Genomic DNA, 24,769 nt, shown 5'->3' on the forward strand with positions numbered 1-24,769 from the left:
CTGTCTAAAATGTAACACATTATGTTTATTGAACTGCTGTATTCAATCAATATCACATTTGTGCAGATGTTAAGGAAATTTCAGCGCTAAACCGTATCATATGATTTAAATATAAGAGGGGCATTTCATTTTCACCCTCACTTCTTGAATTTTACGGCGTATAACCGCGTTCTCATAAGCTCCTGCATCATCACGTTCATCAGATGTAAGATGATGTACAGATGTGATATTAATCACACCAGATTAACACATTAAACAGTCCTAATTATAAATGTCTGCATTATATTCTTCTGAAGTCTTCTGATGGTTTGTGTGAGGAACAGATCTGCGTCTCAGTCACTGTTCACTGATAATCTTCTCCTCCGCTGAAGCTCAAACCCACCGCCTTCCACTTTTATCTGTGTTTTTTTTTTTTGTCTTGACAGCTGTGCTTCATAAAGCAAGAGCTCCTTAAAGTACAACTCTTCTTTTGCATTTTGTGAGTGATGGCAGAGTTCAGTTGTGGATGAATGATTCCTTTAATTCAACGACTGTACAGTAAACAACCTACAATTAGTAGACTATACTTAGATCACAGTATATTTCATGTCGTGTTTGATACAGAACTTTCGAAGGCCTCCGATTGATCTAAACTTTGCTAAAAACAAGTGACAGATGATTTCAAAGTAAAAGGCCTTTCAGTGTAATCATCATTCACCTTCAGCTTGTGCATTTTTTATAGAGTTAACATAAGAATAACGTTGTAATATTTCAAGACGGACACGTATTGAAGCAAACTTAGGTTCAAACTTATCCAGAAATCTTCAAGTCTCAAATATGAGAATGTGAGAAACGTTTATTTCTCAAAAATCATTGCATTGCATGTTTTGATCATCAAACTAAGCATTAAATATCATCTTACGAAGGAGATATAGAGTGAATTAGATAAATATATCATTTTATATAAGCTACATTTACAAGCATCAGAATTTCAGCACTTTTTAGCCATCAGCATCTGCACCAAGTTGCATTATATTTATTTATTTTCTTGCTCCGTTTGAGTCTCTAAATAAAACGAAGCTATTTGTTTCTTCCATATTTTCACTCTATAGCCATAAAAGCTATATATGATGCTCAAACACATAAGCAAACCTGAGCTTGTTTGTTGGATGACTAGTCGTCTAGCCAAGTGTTGTTATGACCCATCCTTAATACAGTAATGAGTGCATTTCTCCTTCTTAATAACTCTGAAATCCACTGTAAATGGAGTGGAGACGACAGATGCTTGATTATTTCCCATTAGCTGTAGTTCAAGCCATGGATGGACTCGGGTCAGACACCTGTCCTCGTGTTCACTGTGTGTAAATCAGTGAAGTGTGTCAGACTCAACCACCGTGACCTGACGTGGAGGCACAAACACTGAACGTTTGAACCTCTGATGCTTACTGTATGTGAAGGGTTGATGTTTTACTGTACTGTGTTTGATATCTTGATGGAGTTTTCTCTGCGCTTGCGGTCCAGTCATCTCAGGCATCGGTTTAATCGCTTTCACTTTCACGCAGTGGAACGTGTCTTTATATTGAAAGCCCATTTGCTGTTCATGTTTTCTCATTATATCTACTGTTGGCAGCACTGGGAATGTTTCGACGGCTTTAAAAAAAAAAAAATGTAACTTAGAGTCATAAACAATAACTGGGGTTGGTAAGAAATTTATATACAGTATTTGTCGAAAGTCTGGAAACATTACGATTCGTAAATGAAGTCTGACATATGCTCACTGTTTTCTATTTGAATGTATTGTAAATTTATTTTAAAATGTGTTCCTGTGACCAACGCTGGATTTTCGCAGCTTTAAATCACAGAAATATGCATTCACATTGAAAACATTTATATATATATATAATTTTTTTTAACAACATTAATGTTTTTACTGTATTTTTGAGCACATAAATGCCGCCTTGGTGAGTGGAAAACATAAAATGTTATAAATCTAATAAAAAATATAAAAAATCATAATGTTTCCAGTACTGTAACTGCTGTACATGTTTAAAAAATAAATAGTTTTAGCATAAATTTCCCATTCGGTAACATAAGGAGTATTTCCAGAAATAAAAGTATATGCAAAAAAAAAAAAAAAAAAATATATATATATATATATATATACATATATATATATATATATATATATATAATTATTATTATTTTTTATTATTATTATTATTTATTTATTATTATTTAAAAATATTAATGTTTTTACTATATTTTTGAGCACATAAATGGTGAGCAGAAAAAATTTAATTTTATAAATCTAGTAAAAAATATAAAAAATTATAATGCTTCCAGTAATTTAACTGCTTTACATGTTTAAAAAATAAATAGCTTTAGCCTAAATTTCCCATTCGTTAACATATGGGGTATTTCCAGAATTATATGAAGTGAAATTATATGCAAAAAAAATGATTTTTTTGTAATGTCTATACAGTTGTTTAAATCATCCGCTACAACAGTAATCAATATCCATATATGCAGTTATTTATGGTTGATTTGATTAGCATGTGAAATAAATAATTACATTAAATCAATAATGAGCAAAAGAGCTTCTGTAAATCTGTCGTTTTAAAACCTACACATTGAATCATTCGCACAAAGATCTCTAACACGCGTTTAGTTGAGAGATCCTGACTTTAATCTTGATGTTCTGGTTCTCAGGTAGAGCCGATTGACTCGGGCACATTCCAGCTCGCAGATTTATTGAGGGTTCGCTCCACAAACAGGCCCAGAGCAAATGCAAATTATAGTCATCACGCAGCATTCTTCAGCAAACACAGGCTGCTTGGGGTCGCTCTTAACTGTAGGGTGCATCTGACAAATGACTTCCTCTACAAAACCTTAGTGCTGCTTCGCTTTGTTGTTTGCACGATTACAAAATCACATTTACTCTCAAATATGAAGCTGACCATAAGAATACCTAGACGGCATTAAGATTTAATGAAGTCCTGAGCTCTGTAATCTGATGTGCGTCTTCTCTAGAGTTTCAGAAGACGTCTCAACTGTGTCTCAAATTTGTCAAAATACCAATTAAAGGTCAGAGATCTCAATATGAGCGGCTCTCCAGCTCTGTACTCCTACTGTATGAAAGCTACTGACTCATCTAGCTGTCATTTCCATTTCTAATAAGGCATTTTTGGATAAACATCTGTTGATGCTTAAATTAATCATAACTGAAAGTGTACTGAAGATATGAGAGAACGGGCTTTGAGACCTGTGCTGCTTCTCAAGGCTCTTTACTGTACTGTGTTGTGTAACTACAATCACCCAAGAGAAGGACTCCAGTTATAAACATGAAGTTAAAGTATAGTGCAGAATGTGAGTTTGTCATCTGCCACTGGATATGAGGACATTAGCACATGAAGAAACACTACCATCACTGAAACCCACAGCTCTTTACAACAACCCGCCAAAATAAAAGTCAAAGAAATTATGACAGAAATGCATTACTGTTGTCCAATAGACTGCACTTCTCCGATTAAAAATTAAATATTTAAGGAATAACACACATTTGTTCTTCCATGTTTTAATTTAAACAGTAAACCTAAATATAAATGCAAAATTCCAAGGAACTGTTGCATTTTCATTTGATTGCATTTTAAAATTTTAAATGTCTAAATGTATTTGTTTTTGAAAATAAATGTGTATTAAATCATTAAATGGAAAGATAACAAAATTACCAAAAACATTTTATATGGCCCTATTTTTGTAAATAATAATAATTTGTTTTTTAAATCAATTGATTAGACATTATTTTTGATTATTAAAATTAAATGGAATGTATTAAACCTGTAAACATGTATTTAGGGGAAGTGTATTTAGAAAAAAAATAAATTACTTTATGCTGGATTTAAATTTTTTTTTCATTAGGCTATAATATATATATATTTTTTATCATTAAAAAAAAATTACTGAATAATTATTAATATTTGTTAAATATTAAAATAGAATAAAATAAATATTATTCTATTTTAAATAATTGCTGTTCATTTTAACTTTTTATTAATTAAAGAATCCTGAAAAAAAAAAGTATTAAGCAGCACAACTGATAATAAATCAGTAAATTATTCTTAAGTGACACTGAAGACTGGAGGAATGATGCTGAAAATACAGCTGCACATCTCAGGAATAAATTACACTTTAAAGTATATTAACATATAAAACCATTATATTAAATGGCAATAATATATTGACAATATTACAGTTTATTTGCTGTATTTTAATCAAATAAATGCAGCACGAGAAGAAGAGACTTCTTTAAAAAAAAACATATAAAATCTTAGCGATTTCAAACTTTTGAACAGCAGTGTGTGTGTGTGTGTGCGGTGTGTGTGTGTTTCTCCTTCCTTCATCATTTCTCCTGCGAGCTCCATGTGAAGCATCACACTCTTTATCAGTATCTGCGGGAAAAGATGCTCTCTGGTCGTCTGGCCAGGGTTGGAGGCGTTTGATCTTTGGGTAATGGCAGGTTCCCAGCGTGTTAATAACGGCCGTCCTCCTCTCTCTGTCTTACAGGTGTTCACAGACATCAGTCGCAGGAAATCTCCGGTTTCTACCAGCTGCCTCAAGGCCAGATCACGCCGTCCATGAACTGGTAAGACTGAGCCGTCTGCAGACCCTTCAGCTTTGTCTGGAGCTGTCATCACAATATTTCACAATATTGGGTCTAAAGTGCTTTCTAATAGCCTTCATCACGCAGTCAATGCTTTCGGACTCTCAAGACGTGTTTTAGTGAGTGAATCGATGTCGGCTCGCATATCGTTCATGATTTCTCACTGATGATAAATATCGCACGTAGTCAGGATAGCACTACGAACACAGACTTATCAGCTTATAAAAGGGAGGAGATAACGTTCCCAGAGATTTTGTTATGAATGGCTAAGATGTGAGTGAAAATAATGGATTCTGTCATATCTGATGCAGATACAGACCCTGGTGTGATGAAGGACATTAATCCTCTGTTTAAGGGACACTGTATTGTTTTTTTAATTAATACATTTTGAACATTTTATTTATTGTTACTTCTTATTTTACATGATGTGCAGTTATTACATAGTTCAGTGCTGATGTGGATGTCTCTGGTGTTTTGTTTTGTGGCTGTCAGGCTGATGTTTGAGTGACAGGTGTTCTGATCATACAGTGTGGGGGAGGATATATGTGTGTGTGTGTGTGTGTGTGTGGATCTGGGGACTGAACCCGTGTGTTGGTCTTGCTCTGTTAACCGTTACTGACGTCTGTCATGACCTGAGAAAACTAGCTGGAAACATGAATAATTCACTGCTGAAAAGTGAAGAATCAGGATGAAACTGAACATATAGTGAGAAAATAAGGGAGTGTCGTTTAAAAAAAAATTATGTAGAGGATTTAAGGGGGAATAATTAAAGAGGAATGAGATTTGGACTGTGCAAATAATATTGTTATTATAAAATATGCTCATGGTTCAGCCTATATTGTTTTTAGCATATAAAGCCCCGCCTTCTTTGATTTGATTGGTCAGCTGGAATATTTGACAGTGACGAACAATGAAGCTTAAAAACATCAACTGTGAAGAATCAGTCAAAACAATATTTAGGCCTAAATTTAAGATTTATGTTTTGTGAATTGCATATAAAATGTGCATCCATTTGGACTGCACTGTTTACATTGAAAGCAAATAAACTTCAGATTTCTTTTATGTAAACTCAATGTTTCTTAAATACTTAATAACCAGGCTTATGTATTTATTTGCAATGAATCAGACTAGTTTTAGTCTCGTACATTTAACAAATTCAGCATTGCTTGTTCCACAGCAAGCCATATTTTAACCACTTTTATACTTTTTACTTGAACACATTTAATTATCACAACGAATTGATTTTGGTTTGAATAAATGCATTTTAAAAATGTTTATTTGAAAATGTAAATAAAATCATACCCATGTAAAATGCACAGATAAAGTGCAACACATAACAACCATTTTATTCAAGCGGATACATTTTTTTCTATGCAATTCCAATACATAAATCTTAAATTTAGTTTAAAACATAAATAAAATATATATATATTGCTTGTTTTTTGTTGTTGTTGGGGGGGGTGTATGTCCCACTCAATGCTCTTATAAACATTATTGCTTATATATATATATATATATATTTATTTATTTATTTATTTATTTATTTAGTAGTTTCAGTTGTAGTTTTAGATAACTATAGTTATGGCTCTGTTGATCAGATTTCCAGCGCTAGGGTTCAGTTGAGCGTGTGCGTCCCCTGCAGCACTAGAACTGTTTTCAGAGGGGTCTCCTGTCTCCATTGGTCAGACAGACAGTTAGTCCCGCCCCCAAACACATTCAGAGTTTGTAAGCAGTGCATCCTTCAGGAAATCTTCCTGCTGAACCCGCTGGAGGCTCTAACTGTGTCCCCCGACCCGCAGGCCCAATCAGCCTGTCTATCCTCTGCCCTCCTGCGGCTTCAGACAGTCCTTCTCCTCCAGCCTCCAGAGCAGCTCGTCCTTCCCCAGGTACAGTACCAGCCCTCCCCTGTGCTTCTGCTGCCCGCCTCGCGACGCTTCAGCCGCTGAGCTCAGAGCCACAGATCCGCCTGAACTACAGCTACACTGAGCCACGCTTACAGGAACGTTCTGGGTTCAGCTCGGATTCACCCTTTACTCGGCTAAAACATGTCCATTGGGTTTGTCAGCAGTGCATCACTAGTGGTACTCCGATCAGAATCATGCCTCATGTAAACGAGAGTTGAAACTAATGCTTCTAGCAGAGCTCGAGTCGAATGAACCCGGAACGTTCCTTTAATTAAGGTTACGAGGGATCATGCTATACAGTGTATGCTAGCACAGCTAACGTGCAAATACACATTACATTTGAAGATCTAGAGGTGGGTTATGTATGCAAAAGAGTATGGGATGTTATAGGTCAATTCGACACGCATTCTGTTTGACCCATAGGTGTGTTTTGGAAAGACCTGTCTGTTACATCACTGAAAATAAGTGTGAGAAACCTATTTTACCATCACAAGAGACATAAAAAAAGCTATATTCAATTTGGGATATGATTTAAACTCGCAGTGACCGTGAGCTGCACCTCAGTGTTTCTCTCATGCATTGTTTTTCTTGCTGCATTATTTGATCAGAAATACAGAGAGAGAAAAACAGGAATATTGTGTAATATTATTACAGTTTAAAATAATGGTTGTCTATTTGAATATACTTTAAAATAGTCTGCATTTTTGATTGGATAAATACAGCCTTGATGAGAAGAAGAGACTTCTTTAAGAACAAACATTAAAACTCTTATTAATCCCAAACGGCTGTCCCCACACACACACACACATACACACACACACACACACACACACACACTGCCTTTCAAAACTTCATATATAAGTCTCTGACAAGCTGCAACACAGATTTAATTGTTGTGCGACTGGTGTTTTCTGTAGTGTTGATTTTGGTCAAATTACATGGAAACCAATAGGGGCTGATTTTGACACAAACATCACACCCACATCACAAGAGGAAGGCTAATAGTTGGTCTCTGAGGAAATAGACAGTGACTCTGAACAATCAGAAGAGGCGTTTATAGCCTCCAGGTCCCTGTGCCATCATCCGCTCCTCTCCTCTGTTTCTTCAAGCCATTTGTTCGGTCAGCTCAGTCTCAGAGTAGATTCAGTCAAGCGATTGTTCCTCTCCCGCTCAAAGACGCCAGCTTGGCACGAACCCATCGCTGTGGTTTATCCCATCAGACGTCAACTCTGTGATCAAATCCTCCCTTTGTAACCCAAAACCCGAATTAGATGAACAAATCATGTTAATATGCTTACATGCAGTAATAAATCCAAGCTGTGGAAATGGTTTTATTCGGATGTCAACAGACTGCGCACATCTTTGTTCAATTCTTCTGGTGTCAAGGGCACAAATCCGAAACAGAGTCTTGAGCTCCGAGTGTGTCGGGTGCTTTGTTGAGCTCCTTCTGCTGTCCTTCCCATCAGGACTGGAGAGTCGGCTTTGAAATGAGATTGAAGAGTTGTTCTCGAATGCTTCAGATGGCGTGCTTGTTTTCCCTCGGGCAGGACGGGGTTCTGTGTGTGTTGCAGTACATGCTTGCGGTGCTTCAGTGGTGCAGATAGAGCGCCAGCTGCTGGTCACATGACGCATTGACGCTTCATTAAGAGGGAACTCAAACCAACACTTTTATTTTGTCATTGCAATGTGTTTTTTTAATGCATTGTGTGTTTTTGAGTTCCTTTTTAATACAGACAGAGCTTGAAAATCTCATTGTGTGGGCAGAAATAACTGATGTTTGTGCATATGTGTGTGTGTAGGTTCTCTCATTCTCTGATGCTTCAGCCCGGCATGCACCCTACAGGCATCCCACACCCCGCCATAGTGCCTCCCTCCGGCAAACAGGAGCACGACCAGTTCGACAGGAACATTTATGTGTAAGTTCTCCTGCAGATCTGATGCTTCAGTGCACAGAAGAGACTTGCAAACTCTTGAAGCACTCAAGTTAGTTTCCTGAAATCCAATGTTACTCCAGATGTTTTATTGTATGTTTCTGCCATTTTTTCTAATTGCTCCATTTTGGTCACAACACCAAAAAGGCAATCTCTCCAGGAGTTCTAGAGCAAATGTTTGGTTCTGTGAAATCTGTAATTGTTTCGTGAGTTTGCGCTCCTGAATATGAAACAAGATCATAATAAGCGGTCAGTGTCTCTGGGACTCAATTTGCTTGATACTTCATCTGAATCTGATTGCGTAATCCAAATTACAGATTCAATAAAATCCTGGAAAGTTTCTGAAATTTACTGGAATTTTTCCACCTTTTTGCAACCCTAGATAAAAATGAGCAGAGTTTATAAAAAAATCTTAGTTGTGTACGTTTCAATCCTCAGACTTCAAATCCAACATCATCCTTGAAATGGACACTTTCTCTCATATCGTGAAGTCAAATGTTCCTCATTACACTAAAAGAGAACCCTGGTTGAAAAAATTCAATACAAACAACATATTTTCATAACGATGAAACATTTTTGGAAATGACGTCAGGATGTGTGACTGTGGATTGCAAGTAATGGGCCGCTCATCCAAATGTTTTTAACCATTGTTATTTGTGTCGTAAAGTGTTTTTCTCCTTCTTCCTCAACACATACCTTAGCAAATCTCATCCAGAGGCGAAGCGTGAGAAGGAGCCCAAGAAGCCGGTGATCAAGAAGCCGCTGAATGCGTTCATGCTCTACATGAAGGAGATGCGGGCCAAAGTCATCGCTGAGTGCACGCTGAAGGAGAGCGCCGCCATCAACCAGATCCTGGGACGACGGGTGAGTTCCCATCCACTTCATCTGCTATCAGGATCAGAGTCTGGGAGGGTTTCTGATGCATGTGTGTGTGTGTGTGTGTGACAGTGGCATGCTCTGACCCGCGAGGAACAGGCCAAGTACTATGAACTGGCCCGAAAGGAGCGGCAGCTTCACATGCAGCTTTATCCCAGCTGGTCAGCCCGCGACAACTACGTAAGTGCTTCTCGTTACTCTTTGGCTAAGTGAGGAACATCAGGATCATTCTGACATGTGGGGAATAATCGTGAAGGAGGAGCAGATCCAGAGTCCAAACTTTTCAGTTTAGCCAATTACAGAGCCAGAGCAGTGAGATTATTCTATATCAGACTTTAAATGCATGGATATTACATTTATTTCTTATGCGTTGACTTAAACGATTAAAAACAATTCAGGTAATTGAAATTAATCTGCAATAAAATAAAATATACACTTTAGGTGATATAAGCTTAAAGTAAGTTGCCAAGGCAGGATTTATTATTTCTTAAGTTGAGGCATTGAAATTACTAACTAGAAATAAAATAAATCAAAAATATAAAACTAAAATGGAAATATAACTAAGCAATTAGAAGATGAATAAAATAGGCAACATAACAAAATTACAAAAAATAACCAATTAAAATGAAAGTGTAAAAATAAATCTAATTCAAAATGTATTAGTATTAACGATAGTAAAATAACGCTGTTATGCATGTGTTTTATTGTGCAAGTTATTCCAACGGTCTTTGTAATCTTCATTACAGTGATTACTTAAAATACAGTAATACTTTACATTCATGTATAATTTGTTAATTTCAGTTAGTTTACATAAACTAAAGATATTGCTTAAAAACGCTGGATGGAAACGCCAAAATGTGCATAAAATCTTAGAGGGGTCATATGACGTTTGCTTAAAAGAACATTATTTTGTGTATCTGGTGAAATGCAATGTTTATGTGGTTTAAGGTTTAAAAAAACATATTATTTTCCACATAATGCACATTATTGTTTATCCTCTATGCCCTGCCTTTCTAAAATGGGTTGATTTTTACAAAGCTCAAGTTGCATGAAAACGTACTCACAGGCTGTGAGTCAGAACAGCCCGCATTGTACAAATATTTAGGTTTAACTGTTCTGGAACAGTGTTGTAAATACAACCTTACCACTGGTTTCTAGTTGTGCCCTCTTTTAGCAGGCCAAACAAAGTAGTTTTGCATTCAAAGCAAAACAGAGCAACTCCACAAATCAAGAATAAAAGTAAAATAAAAGCCTTATTTCTCTGCATGAACATTTGGGCGGTGTTATGAAATTCTTCCAACACAGTGACGTAGACATGTGGAGGCATATTTAAACAAGGAGGAGGGTGTGGAAAGAATATCTCTTTGGGTTAAAGACTTTAGTCTTTTCAACTTTAGGAATCTTTTCTATGCATGAACAGCTTGTTATACTCCGAAGAGAAAGGAAAACTTGAAATCGCATCATATGACCCCTTTAAAATGTGCATAATTTTGTGTCCGGTAAAAAGACGCACATAAACTGAAAATAAAATGAAGATACCTCAAAATGCAAAATAGTCATTTAAAATTTATTTATTATTATGTTGGAAAACAAGAGCAACATGTTTGCAACAGTTCCCAATTTTATTATTGACGCTTCACACTGTTTTCCCAGGAAAATCTTATGATATTTTATGCAATATTCTTTTTTTTACTTTCATTAAATTTACTTTAGAAGGAATGTCTCTAGGTTACATATGTAACCCTGGTTCCCCGAGGTATGAGACGCTGCATCGAAATGCTTTGGGAACACCCCTTTGTGCCCACACGCTGAATCACATGTGAAATCAGTCCAATGGAATGTCAAAACATCACGGGGGGATGGTGCTGTAGAGGCCAGATAGCTTAAAAGCCACCTGAAACAAGCAGTGCTAGCCTCTGATAGTTGAGGCAAGTCGCTCACAGGGATGCAGGATGTTTGGCAATGTGACGCAGTGTCGTTACCTCAGGGAACCAGGGTTATATACATAACCTAGAGACGTTCACCTTCAGGAACTCAAAATGCTTTGGGAATGAGTATGACTACACCACCATACTTACAAATGGCTGTCTAATGTGAAATCATGGTAAGCACTGCTAAGACAGAAGTTCCTAAAATTCATACTTCCCCTGGCCTTGAGCATGAACCAATGAGTTTTGCCTCCCAGTGAATGACCACCCAAAGGGACGTGGAAAGCAGCTAAGACCACCGTGAACACTCTAAAGGTGGAGGGGGTCAAACCTGTGGAGAATTGTTCCTGCAGGAACTCCAGAACTGAACCAATCGGGCAGTTAACTGGGAGCAGCTAACGATTTCCACACCATGAAGTGAACAACCCACTTCAAGTTTCCTCGTGGAGGGAGCTCTGGAGTGGAGTATGGTCTCAACAACAGTTGAGAGACCAGAAGCTATGAGTTGTGCCCCTACAAGGGCCACACCCATAGTTTCCACAACTTCAGGTGGGTGAAAGATGGTGCCCCCTGCCTGAGAGAGGAGATCCCGCCGAACGGGAATCTCCCATGGAGAGTGTCCAAGTAGGGCTAATATGAGATTAACCCTGTCCTGGCAAACTCTCTCCAGAACTCCCGGGAGCAGAGAAATTGGGGGGAAGGCATACAGACAGAGCCTCTGCCATGTCTGTACTATAGCATCCAGCCCCAGCAGAGCTGGATGCATGAGGGAGAACCACAGGGGACATTGTAAGTTCTCTTGAGATGCAAACAAGTCTATCTGGACTTGACCGAACTTCTTCCAAATTTGCTCCAACACCTCAGTTTTGAGCTCCCATTCAACAAGCCTCAGCACCTGTCACAATTTGTCCTGGGCCCACAGAAGGATCTGAGGTGCCAGCCTTTAAAGGGGGCATGAGTGCAGACTCCTCTGGCGATTGATGAGATCACCAGTGTGTTGTCTGTGCGAACAAGCACATAATGGCTTCTCAGGTCTGGGAGAATTTGCTTTAATGTTTGAAACACGGCCAGCATCTCCAGGCAGTTGGTGTGCCACATGAGATGGGGACCTTCCCACAGACCCTAAGTGGAGCGGCCACTCATGACCATTCCCCAGCTCGTGTGGAAGGTGTCCATCATTGTCATTACATGACATGGAGCCCCCAACACTGGGCCTTGTAACAGGAATCAAGGTTTCTTCCACATGTGTAAGGCATGTAAGTACCACCACGTGACCTTGATCATATGAAGAGGCTTGACCGTCAAGGAAAACCTTTTTGTCCAGAGCCACCACTGCAAGGGTCGCATGTACAACAGGCCATCAACAGATATCACTTTTGACACAACCTCCATCAGATCCAACAGATTCTGTAACTGCTTTACAGTGAGTGACTGGCCTTCTTTCACTCTCTTGACTGCCATGAGGATCAACTCGATCCGACCAGGAGACAGACGTGCCTACATTGTGGTCGAATCCCACACTATGGCCATATAAGTGGTTCTCAGTACTGTAGAAAGCACACTTTTCTTTGCATTTAGTCTTAATCCCAACTATTTTATGTGAGCGAGAATGTCATTGTCGAACCGATCATCTGCTTTGATTGAGCTAGTTTCAACCAATCTTCAATGTAATTCTGTATGCAGATGCCCTAGAGCAGCATCCACACACTTGGTGAAAATGCGGTGTGAGAGTGCAAGACCAAACGGAAGAACCTGATATTGGTACGCTTTGCCCCCGAATGCAAACCTCAGGAACTTTGTGTTGAGGGAAGATGGATATATGGAAGTACACATCCTTCAAATATATCATCACAAACCAGTCCTCGGACCTTGATTCGTTTGATCTTGAGCATTCTGACTTTGAGTCACATGACTGAGTGGTTCAACAAATGCAGATCTGAAATCGGACGCTGAAAATACCGGCTGTAGAACCTGGACTCTCTGTGGAGAGGATGGACCACCTCGATGGCCTCCTTCCTCAAGAGAGTGCCTAATTCTTGTTCCATGACAAGTGCCTGCTCGGGGCCCACCAGAGGGCAAAACCCCATTGAATAGAGACGGACGCAACCTGGATGGAATCTGGTAGCCTCTTTGTACAGTGTGCAGGACCCAATAAGATGCATTTGACAGAAGCTTCCACGCTGCCAGATGATGTACTAAGGGAACCAGTCTCTGAAGACTGGCCTCTGGTGGATCTTAAAGCTGCTAGCTCAGTGCCCTGAAGTGGAGGACGGCACGGTTGGCCGATCTAGCTGCTCTAGAGACCTCCTTGGAGGTAATGACCCTCCCAGACTGTAGTGACCCTCACACTACTTTCCGGGCAAATGCTGAGAGATGTGCTTGCTGGATTCGGCTGTGCCCTGAAACACCGGGGGTGGTAGGGTTGACAATCTTGTCTCCTGAAGGCACTGAGGAGAGACGGACATCGTATGATGAGGTGTACACCGCTCTTCCCCAGAGGGGCCCGCCCTCAGAAGACCTATGGCATAGGCATTAGGACCTTTTAGTCAAATACTATCTAATGAAAAAAATGGTCTGCAAATCCACTTTCTGCTTAGAAGCCTTCGGCCCGGGACTGCCACTCTGACTCTAGATATACTGGGGGAGTGTGAGAACCGATGTTCCACAAATAAGAAGCTGAAACACAGCTAGGTCTGCTCCCACCCAGCAGCACCTGAGACCTGTGTCCAGTGATGTTGCAATGGGAACAGATAGCCCACAGGCGTCCATCCAACGTAATACGTCGCCCTGTAAACCTACTCATTCAACCCATCAAATATAATTTTTTTAAAGAGCAGATTAGCTGGAATGAAAAATGGTTAAACCCATGCTCTCAACACCTCAGTGTGGAGACAAAGAGAACTAATAGGTCCCGACATACCAACTCCTAATATTTTGCTGACCACATCAACCTCCTCAGAGAAAGAGATACAAAACAACATACTCTTAACTGATAATTTTTTATATACCAAGAGTGTCCTGTATTTAGAGAGTGAGGCCCATCTCTGATCCCTCTACTGAATAATATATATAAATATAAATATATGTATACAAAAAATATATCTTCTCAAAGTCAGATGAATATTCATATTTTAATTCCTCAGACTCAAATGCAGCCAAACAACCAGACAAGTGAACATGGTCTGATTATATTATATGATGTAATTAAAAGAATCGGGATAAATAGCATGCAAACGCATTTATACATTTGCACACGTTTGGGGGAAAGAGGGAGAATAGGAACCTCCTATCTACTCATTGATTCCCACCACATTATTTGCTGCAGACCCGTAATGCACGCAAACCACTCGATTCTATAATGCATAAGACTTTCTTCCCTCCAGAAGAAACGCCAGCGGAAGAAGAACTAAACATCCAAGGTAATACACACTTGTACACTTAGGGACATTTTATGAATGAACCCCTCAAGAGCTGACTGTGCGTGCTCCGCTCTAAAACAAACCACACATAAATCACGTGCATCCCCACCCCTAATTATAGTGAGGGCAGGGAGAAACAAGCAATCTAAAATGCAGTACGCTTTTCATATGCAAAAGATTGAAATGTTAATTTTGGCGAGTTCTAAATCTCATATACATCATTGCTAACATCAACCTCCTCTGAGGAAGATAGCTTTAGCATAGCTCTCTCACTCAAAGAGGAGACCACAGCGTATGCCTCCGAAACTCGAGAGAGAGTGCTAGATTCATATGTGATCTCATCGCCGCCGTAGCTCAGCAACAGTGGGGAAGGAACTGTAAAGACTGTAAAAATGGACACACTCCTCAAAGTGTGCCAGGCGGGAGCATAATGCACAATCCATCCCCTCGAGAGCTAACTGTGCGTGCTCCGCTCCCAAACATCAACACAACGATCGCATGCATTCACACCCATAATGTTTAGTGCAGGCAGAGAAGAACACACGATCTAAAGTGCTGTCTGTTTAGCTCGTATATAGAGGTATATAGAGGTGATTGTGAATTGTTAATACAAACAACAGTAAATAAGACTAACACATTTCACACAAAGCGCTTGCTGAAAACCCAGAAGCTAACGCTGCTTGATTTAGATGCACTTTTAAAGTCGGCATGAAACGGAAGTTTCAATTGTCTTCTCTACTGAGTCAATATCTTCATATATCTGAGTGAAACGTCATCTGAAATGAAAGGGCGGGACTTGATTTCGGGAATTGATTGGATTGTTGTAAGTTGGGGAACTGGCAACAAAATTGGCATGTGAAAGGAAGAGAGAGAGAGAAAGAGAGAGAGTGAAACTTGAGCGCGTCCTCCATCAAGTTAAGTCATATTGTTTTTGATCTTTCAAGCTCTATCATTGCAGTCAGCAGGTGTTGCATTGATTCACTCCAAAAGAAGTTAAATAAAAAGCGCCCTTACATAAAAAAAAAGGCCTCCTGTAGCAACTTGATGTGATTTTTTTTATTTTATTTTATTTTTTAAGAAAAATATCCATATTCAAACCTTAATAATCACTTTAATCTAGCCTGCGCCTACAGTTTTACACGGAAGCAGTTCTGGGAGCATGAAGTATGAGGTTAGCAGGCCCGTAACTAGCTATGAGGTCACCAAGGTCCGGACCTCTAAATTTTTCATGTTCGAAAATAAAATTTGTTCCCTGATTGACTAATTTGCTGCTAAACTCCTCATATGAATGTCTGCATGTATAATTCAGAATGGTTAGCATCCATGGTATGAAAATTATTGCTGCGAGACGCTGCTGAAATGAACGAGACTTTAAAGAGTTGAAAGTGAGAGCATGAGATGCAATTTCCACTTAATTTGACACTTTAAAAAGTTAATAAAATAGGAAGTTGCGGTTTAGGGTCAAAAATAACTTTATCTTATCTAATTTCCAAAATATTTGAAATTATTTCGGGTTGTTTTATTTATTTATAGGATTTTGTTTATTTTAATTGCAATATCTGGCAACATTGCATTGCCGAGATTATTCTGGCAGTAATCAGAAAATTTGAAAAGGGAGAAAAAAGTTCGCCAAAAACCCGGATCAATCACGTCAAGATTTGTATGACACACATTTTACCTTCTGCACTACTGGAACAAACGGATAGGGAAAATAACATGTTTGGGGCGTGAAGTTAGTGTATATAGTCACTTCAATCAAAAAAGTCCATGACATTTGGTAAGAGAAAAAAATTATATTAACTGTGAGGAATGTTATCAACGTTATCAAAATGCGAGTCAGAATGAAATGAAATACGCAAACACTGGCAATTAAGCAGTCTATACTAAGTCATTCAGTATAGTAGTTAAACTTATACAAATCATGCTATAAACATTCATTACAGCATTAGAAAAAGTTATCAGGTATATAATGGTTATAAATAAAAACTACAACAGCAATATATATGGTTGCAACTTGCCTGAATAATAAACAACTGATAAAATTATCCAACCGATAAATATAGTAAATTAGGGCTGCATGATATTGGGAAAAAATTACATTGCGATATTTTATTTTTCTGCGATATATATTGCGATATGAAATCTAATCAAATTTTTTCTTACAAACAAAAATGGGATAAGCACACTTACATTCTCATTTAAAATTATTTAAACATCGACACCATTGTGTCAATTGATTTAATATGCGTGAGGGAGAGAGAGCAAGACAGCGCTCGAGTTGTTTGAAGACGTTTAGCGTGCGGCCGTGGCTCTCTCTCTCTCGCGCGCGTTCTTTCTCTCATGCTCTCTCTCGCGCGCACACTCTCTCTCTATCTCACTTTCACGCGCTCTCTCTCTCTCTCTCGCACACTCTTTCTGGCCCATACAGTTAATGAATAACGGATCAGCTATGACAGCCTACATCGCACATCCTGCGATGTGACTTACGTGAATTCATACATCGCGATATCGATGCTTAAACGACACATCGTGCAGCCGTATAGTAAAGTATTAAGAAACTTTGATGCAATAAATAGGATATTTAAAAATGAGCAATCCTTCCGAAAACATCTACATTTCTGTCCATTTTCAAGTGTTAGTTTATATAATTAGTTGCCTGGCTACGACCATGGAGGTTAGCGTTGCATTCGGAGCAGCGCATGCGCAGAGCTGACCTCACACATAATTCCCAGTAGCTGCTTCAGTTTACAACAGTGAGCGCAAGCTAGATTCAAGTGATTATAATGTTTTGAATATGGATATTTTTCTTACAAAAACACATGGATTCGCTACAGGAGGCCTTTTGTTCACCCCCCAGAGCAGTGTTAAACCCTTTTTTTTTTTATGGAGGGGTGCTTTTTATTTTACGTCTTATGTGGTTTTATTAACAAAGTTCGGGAGAAGCACGATCAGATAATCATCCAATCTGGCACAGGTGCATCTCGTTTAGCTAATCATCTTAAATAGCACACAAGCGTATATATATGCAGCATTCCAACCTCCTGTCCTACCACAGTTTTTCGGCATCCCTTCTCCACCCCAACTCCTCACTTCTAATCTATTTATCCCAAATTGGGGATAGGGGGAGTTATTTGGGTTTGGGCTATGCTCCGGGCCCGGACCCCTCCCCCAGGACAGCACCCCAAAATATGCCTACTATTCACCTTCAGATTAGATGTAAGGGCGAACTCGTGAATTGGACTGAAGCAATGCAAAACCCGCTGACTACAATGAAAGTGACGTGGCCAAGTATGGTGACCCATACTCGAAATTATTGCTCTGCCTTTATCCAATCCAAAGTGTAAACATACACCATAAACACACACCTGGAGCAGTGGGCAGCCATTTTTTGTGCTGCGGCACCCGGGGAGCAGTCAGCGGTTAGGCGGCTTGCTCAAGAGCACCTCAGTCATAGTATTGAAGTTGAAGTATTGAAATTCACTCCCCACACCTACAATCCCTGCCGGTATGAGACTCGAACCTGCACAACCTTTTGGGTTACGAGTCAGACTCTCTAACCATTAGGCCACAACTTCCCCAATGATAGAGGTCGAAAGATCAAAGGCAATTTTTTAAATTTAAATTAAATATAAGAAGGAAGTCAAATCTAGGATGCCTCGGGGGTGAGTAAAACACATCCTAATTTTAATTTTTGGGTGAACTAAACCTTTGAGTTCCAGATAGCTCCGCCATTGTGCCATAGCTCACGACCAGAAGAGCAGAGGAGTCATTTTGAGGGGAAGTTAACGTCTTTGATTAAAGATTATGAGGGCACATGATTTTATTATAATTTATGATGTAAAAAAAAAGTGCACAGACAAATTTTTTCTAATAAACAATGCAGTATTCCATCAAATTCTCAATTTTTATTTCATGCCGACTTTAAGCCCTCTGATATCTACATCACCCCGCATGTGACGTTTTGCCATTCCAATGTACTGATTTCACATGTGATTCAGAGCGTGGCACACAGGGGCGTTCCCATCGCGTTTCGACGCAGCTTGAGTTCCTGAAGGGGAAACATAGCTATTTGAATGTTGAAGATTATTTTCAGAGAATATATAATATCATAAAATACTCATGATATAGATGTGAAATTGTGTACTTAATGCTTAATTAGGTAATATACAAATGTATAAAACTAAATAAATAAATAAAAAAATCTCTCCGTCAGAGATTAACACACGATTTAAAAAAACTTATTTTAGTTAGTTGTCAAAACAATATTTCTGATTTCTAAAGGTGAGGCAATAACTAGAAATAAAATAAAATAAAAAAACGAAATCTAAAATATACCTTACATTAATAATAAATAAAAAACAGAAACACATAAAAATTAAAACTGAAGGTACAAAAATAAAAGCTAATTAAATACATGAATAAAAACTATAGTAGTATATAAATATTAAAATAACCTGTTATGCATGTCTTATGTTACTCCAAAGATAAAACGGTTTTTCTTTGTAATCTTGATAGTTGATAGTTAATTAGATAATTTATAAAAGTATAAATAATAATTATTTGAACAAAAACACATCCCAAAGATCAAAGAGATTAATGCACCAAATTATTCATTTTCATTCATCACTGCTACTGTTTTTCCTTTTTTGGTAATTTCAATATTTGAGTATTTTCAGGAAGCAGCATCTCTCTCTCTCTCAGAGATTGACACCCGTCACATGTGAACAGAAATTTCACCTACATTTAGAGCCGTCACCTACATGTAAACAGGAAACACACAACCCACGCACAGATATTAGCTGCAGATCTGCTGTGCGGATGTGTTTGTCCACACACACGCACATTAACACACGCACGCACACAGTCACACACACACACTCGCTCAGACACACGCACACACACACACACACACACAAAGAGACAATGACACACACACAAACACTGACACAAACAGTAGACACACACAGTTACACTCACACACTCTGTCACACACACACACACACACACACACACAGACACTGACAAAAACAGTAGACACACACAGTTACACTCACACACTCTGTCACACACACACACACACACACACACACACACACAGAGTCTATTTGGGAAAGCAGGGGGTGGAAGAAAGCAGAGATCATATATTCATATTGTGTGTGTGTGTGTGTGTGTGCGCGTGCGTGTGTGTGTGTGTGTATTGGTCATCATGTTCACGTCCTTCTCTGATCTTCCATCACCACAGGGCAAAAAGAAGCGAAGGAAACGAGACAAGCAGGACTCCAGCACAGGTATGTGTGTGTGTGTGTGTGTGTGTGTGTTCACATGCTTAAGAGTCACGCCTATCTTGAGGAACATACTTCTGTTTCTTATACAAAAATATCAAAGATAAAACTGATTGTTGAAACTGTATTCTGACTGAATGAGCCACATTCGAAGCAGATGATCGCAACCTACGACACAAGTGCACTATATTACTACTGTTTCTAATAAATGCTAATAATGCAGCTATTTATCAAACACTGGTGTCATCAAACTGCCGTGTCAGCCCAGCCATCATAATGAGATTATTCTGCTCATGAAAAGCAGAGCAACTGTGTAATATACTGCAGTATACTTAAGGCTTAATTAAACCATGCCACTTTCTCTGCTTTAGTCGTCAGTTGTACACGGCATCATCAACAGCAGCATGCAGTGTGACATCCACTGCACTGAAAACATTTCACCCAGAAATTTCACGAATAGTTACAAAAAAAACCCACACTGAAATATACTTGAAATCTTGACTGCAATAATAGGTTTTTTTGCAGTACAATATCTCCAATAATCTTTGTATGAAATCCCATTTTCGCCACGGGAATTTATATCTTGCACTTCTGACGTTTTTCCACAAATTCCGAATTTACATCCCGCAAGTCTTAGTTTTCTCAGAATAAATAAATTGTGAGTTTAGATCTGATGAAAAAAGCTATGAAGTTGGGAAGTTATTTTCTTACAACTGCGAGTTTATATCTCACAGTTCTGACTTTATAACTCAGAATTGCACGTTTACATCATGCTGTTCCAAGAAATAACTTGCAATTGTAAGAAAAAGTGTCAAACAATTGACCTTTTTTATTTTGTATTCATTGGCAGAAACAAGCGTTCATGTCTGCTGTATATTTTAACACTGTAGTAGGCAGTATGCATGCACTATTGTTTATTGGCAGTGGGCTTGGTTTACGAGGGAGCGCTGATTGTCTTGACGGTGATTGCTTTTCTCTCTCTCCTGCTGTCTGGACGGCTAACCTCTCTGCATCCTCTTTCCTCTTCATCTCCTCTCTTCTCCATCTCTCTCTTTCTCTGCACGCATGCTGCCTTTCGCTCAGACCCCGGCTCGCCAAAGAAATGCCGTGCTCGCTTTGGCCTCAACCAACAAACGGACTGGTGTGGTCCCTGCAGGTGTGTACGACTGTCACTAACACACGTGTTCAGCTCCAACACCCTGGAGTCCAGCTCTGCTTTAACCAGACACTTCTCTTACTGCTTCATTTGACTTTCAGCAACATTAAATTACATCCCCAGTCTCTCCTGACGGGGTTGGCACTGTGGTTTGCTTTCGCTGCGGTTTCCAGACAGTTTGTTTCTATTGCTTTCAACTTCAGTGCAAACTTCAAAACTATCCCTTCAGGCTTACTTCATCTATGTCCATCTGTGCATCTCAATTACAATACTAATATTTAAAGGTGGGGAGTTTTTTTTTTTGCCTTCAGAAGCACTGACACCAAACTTTAGTTTTATTCCCGTCTAGATTCAGAAGGGTTTGTTCATATAGCCTTTCATTCTCCTGATTTAAATAAGATTTCATTCTCTAATATGCTGATAAAATGAAAAGAGGTTTGAACCTGGCTTTATTTAATCTTCAGATTTCTGTTCTGGAAATGGATGCAAGTTAGCGCATTTAAAATGAGATCCTTTGAGAAAACATGTAACCTGAAAGTTAAAACTGTTGTGATTGAGTAAATTCCTTCAAGTCAAATGGTCAGCTGGTTCAAACCACCGCTCATCATTCATTGTTACATTCAAATGTTACTGTAAATGTGTCTATATTTATTTGGGTGCACAAGTTTCCGAAGTAAAAAAAAAAAAACTTGTAGAAAACAGACATTAATATTATTTTAGTACTGTTGTATCGAGAGGATTATGATCCTTCTTTTTTCTTTTTGAATTATTATTAACATCTTGAAGATTCTACAAACTTATGCACTCTACTGTAAATATCATTCCCGCTTGTGTATGCGTGAATTGAAATAGGTTTTTCATGCACTTTACTGTTAAGATGTTGAATGTGATTGGCTTGAAATTCCTCTGATCTGTGCTTTGAGTTTGTTCAAAAATTGATCCTAAATTTTTATTGTGTGAACTGACCGAACAATCATGATTTCTGCATGGAAACATTCACACACCATGAGAATTAAACTTCTCATGTTTTTAGAGAAAAAAGCATGTGATATCAGCTTGAACTTCAGTCAGAGCTGTCGAATAAAGCGCTCCTGCTTTCAGTACTTTCACACGTCGGTTTTTCGCACTTATTTTACTCTATATATTCTGGCATAACTGTTTGTTTTGTGTGCTCTTTATTTATTTTTTTTATCATTGTTGTCCAGAGTTCATCTTTGTGACGTTTCACATCCACGCTTTATTCACAGATAACTCTCTTGACTGTTCCTAGGAGGAAAAAGAAGTGCATTCGCTACCTTCAAAGAGGACGCTGTGCCAGCCCCCATTCTTCCGATGGAAGTGCTATAGACTCCCCCCTGTCACCTGTCAATCACCTGCCAAACCCCGCCTCTCCCCCACGATACCCCGCCTCCCCCACCAGCAGTCCCCTCCCCCAGAGCAGCAAAAGCTCCGCCCACCCTCCCAGACTCTCGCTCCACTTCAGCAGAATTAAAACAGAGAGCCACAATAACCCAGACTGACGGCTCGATGGCCACGGAGACCGATCTCACGGACACACCTTCTTCAAGTTCTCTTCGCTTCCGTGTCCTCCAGAAAAAGAAAAAAAAAAGAAGTTCACATGGGGCGTCCTCTCATCTTTTAGGAAATCATAGCATGAGATTTCCTCATGGATGAATCTCATGAAGAATGTGTATTTTTTTTTCCTCTTTTCAATTATTTCAATTACAAAGAAGCATTTTGTTGTTTCCATTACCATAATGCAAAAAAAGAACAATTTTGTTACTGTAGACAACATTAACACTTTCATGTCATGATACAGTTAAGCAACATCACACGAGCAAGAGTGCCGTTTTCCCAAATATCAGCACGATTGCAAATATGACACTGATTTTTAAAACAAAACAAATAATTATATATCAAATCAGTTACATTGTAGTCAGTTTTTTTTATCCAAACAAATGCACAGCAGAACCTTCGAGAGTCTCTGAGCATTGTTGATCTGTTGAGTGAACGATTCAATGACTCACTTGTGTTCTGATTCTTTAATGAATCAATTGTTTGAACGAATCTTTGAATCAATGACTCATCCAGACAGTCACTTACTGCCACCTACTGGTAGGTTTGTTACATATTTAAAAGTATCATTGCATTTTTACCCAATGTTTTATGTTTCATATATTAAAAACATACACATACACGTTTAAAACAATCTCATAACATTGTTTTGTGGTGTAAATTTATTTGTCATCTCACAGTTTCATTAAACAGTCCGTGCATCTCCATGCTGCTTCAGATGATAAAAAAATAAGAAAGCACTGACAGAACACTGATGAGAGAGTATTACTTCAGAATAAACTACATTTACACCACAAAAACTATAATAATAATAATTGGACAAGCCAATAACTGATTTATGTGTCTGAGGGACAAGCACATGACGAGGTTTAATGTCTGTATTTTATTGTATATATGATTTTCATTACTGCATTATTACAGTAATGCAAATGAAGTTCTCACTATTCTTTAACTCTCATTAGAAAGTCACAAGTACAACTCAAGTTACTGAAGTTGGAAATGTTTTATAGTTTTATTTCGTGGATTACAGTAATGTGAAATTTAGGGGAGATATAATGCTTAACTGTCATCACAATCCCAAAACTCTGAATGGTCTAAATGTCTTCATTTTCTTTATGCAATATGCATTTCTTGATTTTGTGGTAAAGCTTGACCTGGATGTTTCTTCATGAGATTCAGCCACTGTGTGTCAAGAAGTTTCTTCATGTAAATGCCGTTCCTTTGCTTCACTGAAAACAGTGTCAGTTCTCACCATATCTCTTCTACGATCAAATGAGTGTCAAACGGCATCTTTTATAGATTTAAAGTCCATAAATAACTAAACTTTTATATGTTTTTATGTAAAGAGAAAAAAAAGAGAAAAAACATTCCTTGGCTGTTTACTTTTATTGAAACAAGTGCCATTTTTAAAAGCTTTTGTTGTGTAGATCTGAAGTAGTCAGCTATGCCTGTCGTCTTTCAAACGTCGCTGTATGAAATGATGTGCATCTGTGTGTGTGTGTGTGTTTCAGTGTTGACTCAGGTCTGTTCTGAAGCAATCATGTCATTAGCCATCTGCGATCAGACAGAAGGAGCCATACATCTTCAGTGTTCACATATAGCAAGCCGTCTTTCTTCCTTTTGCTTTTGATGTAACAATAATCATTCTCTAGTTTATTAAAATATTTTGAAAAACTGGTCTGATGGAGTTCTTGCAGTGTTTCAGACACTCAGTGGAACGGCATGCATTCACCAACGTGACCAACAGACCCACTGCGTCCAACCTGACATGTTTTTATCTGCTGTATAATGAATTGATTTGATCACACTACCAAGAGTTCGGATATTTACATATGACAGCGTAGCACACCATTCTGACATTCCTTCTCTTTTTAGGAAGATAGTGTCCCATCACATCCACCCCTATACAGTTATTAACATTAACTACTTTAGTTAAGATGTAATAACAAGGAAAATATCGAAAGCACTTGTTGGTCTTAGCTCATTTACAGATTGAAAAAAACAAATCATAAAAATAAAAAGTCTGCCACAGAATAAAAAAAAATGTAAAATGTAAAGT

At 38.5% G+C, this 24,769-nt stretch overlaps 1 protein-coding gene across 12 annotated transcripts in view; it reads left to right on the forward strand.

The window, feature by feature from the left end:
* Window positions 1-24,384, forward strand: part of LOC127941480 (transcription factor 7-like 2) — a 51,241-nt gene extending 26,857 nt beyond the window's left edge. For 2 of the 12 annotated variants that reach the window (XM_052536546.1, XM_052536548.1), the window contains 8 exons: window positions 4,543-4,621; window positions 6,439-6,525; window positions 8,343-8,459; window positions 9,176-9,338; window positions 9,423-9,530; window positions 19,940-19,985; window positions 21,063-21,135; window positions 22,383-24,384. In XM_052536546.1, the coding sequence (XP_052392506.1) occupies window positions 4,543-4,621; window positions 6,439-6,525; window positions 8,343-8,459; window positions 9,176-9,338; window positions 9,423-9,530; window positions 19,940-19,985; window positions 21,063-21,135; window positions 22,383-22,386 (677 nt within the window). In that variant the 3' untranslated portion in view covers window positions 22,387-24,384. Of the gene's footprint in view, window positions 1-4,542; window positions 4,622-6,438; window positions 6,526-8,342; window positions 8,460-9,175; window positions 9,339-9,422; window positions 9,531-14,661; window positions 14,698-19,939; window positions 19,986-21,062; window positions 21,136-22,382 lie in introns of all 12 variants that reach the window. The other 10 variants (XM_052536551.1, XM_052536549.1, XM_052536550.1 and 7 more) reach the window with 8 other exon arrangements.
* Window positions 24,385-24,769: the final 385 nt, after the last annotated feature.

Source organism: Carassius gibelio, chromosome A21 (genome assembly GCF_023724105.1).
Source record: "Carassius gibelio isolate Cgi1373 ecotype wild population from Czech Republic chromosome A21, carGib1.2-hapl.c, whole genome shotgun sequence".
NCBI lineage: Eukaryota > Metazoa > Chordata > Actinopteri > Cypriniformes > Cyprinidae > Carassius > Carassius gibelio.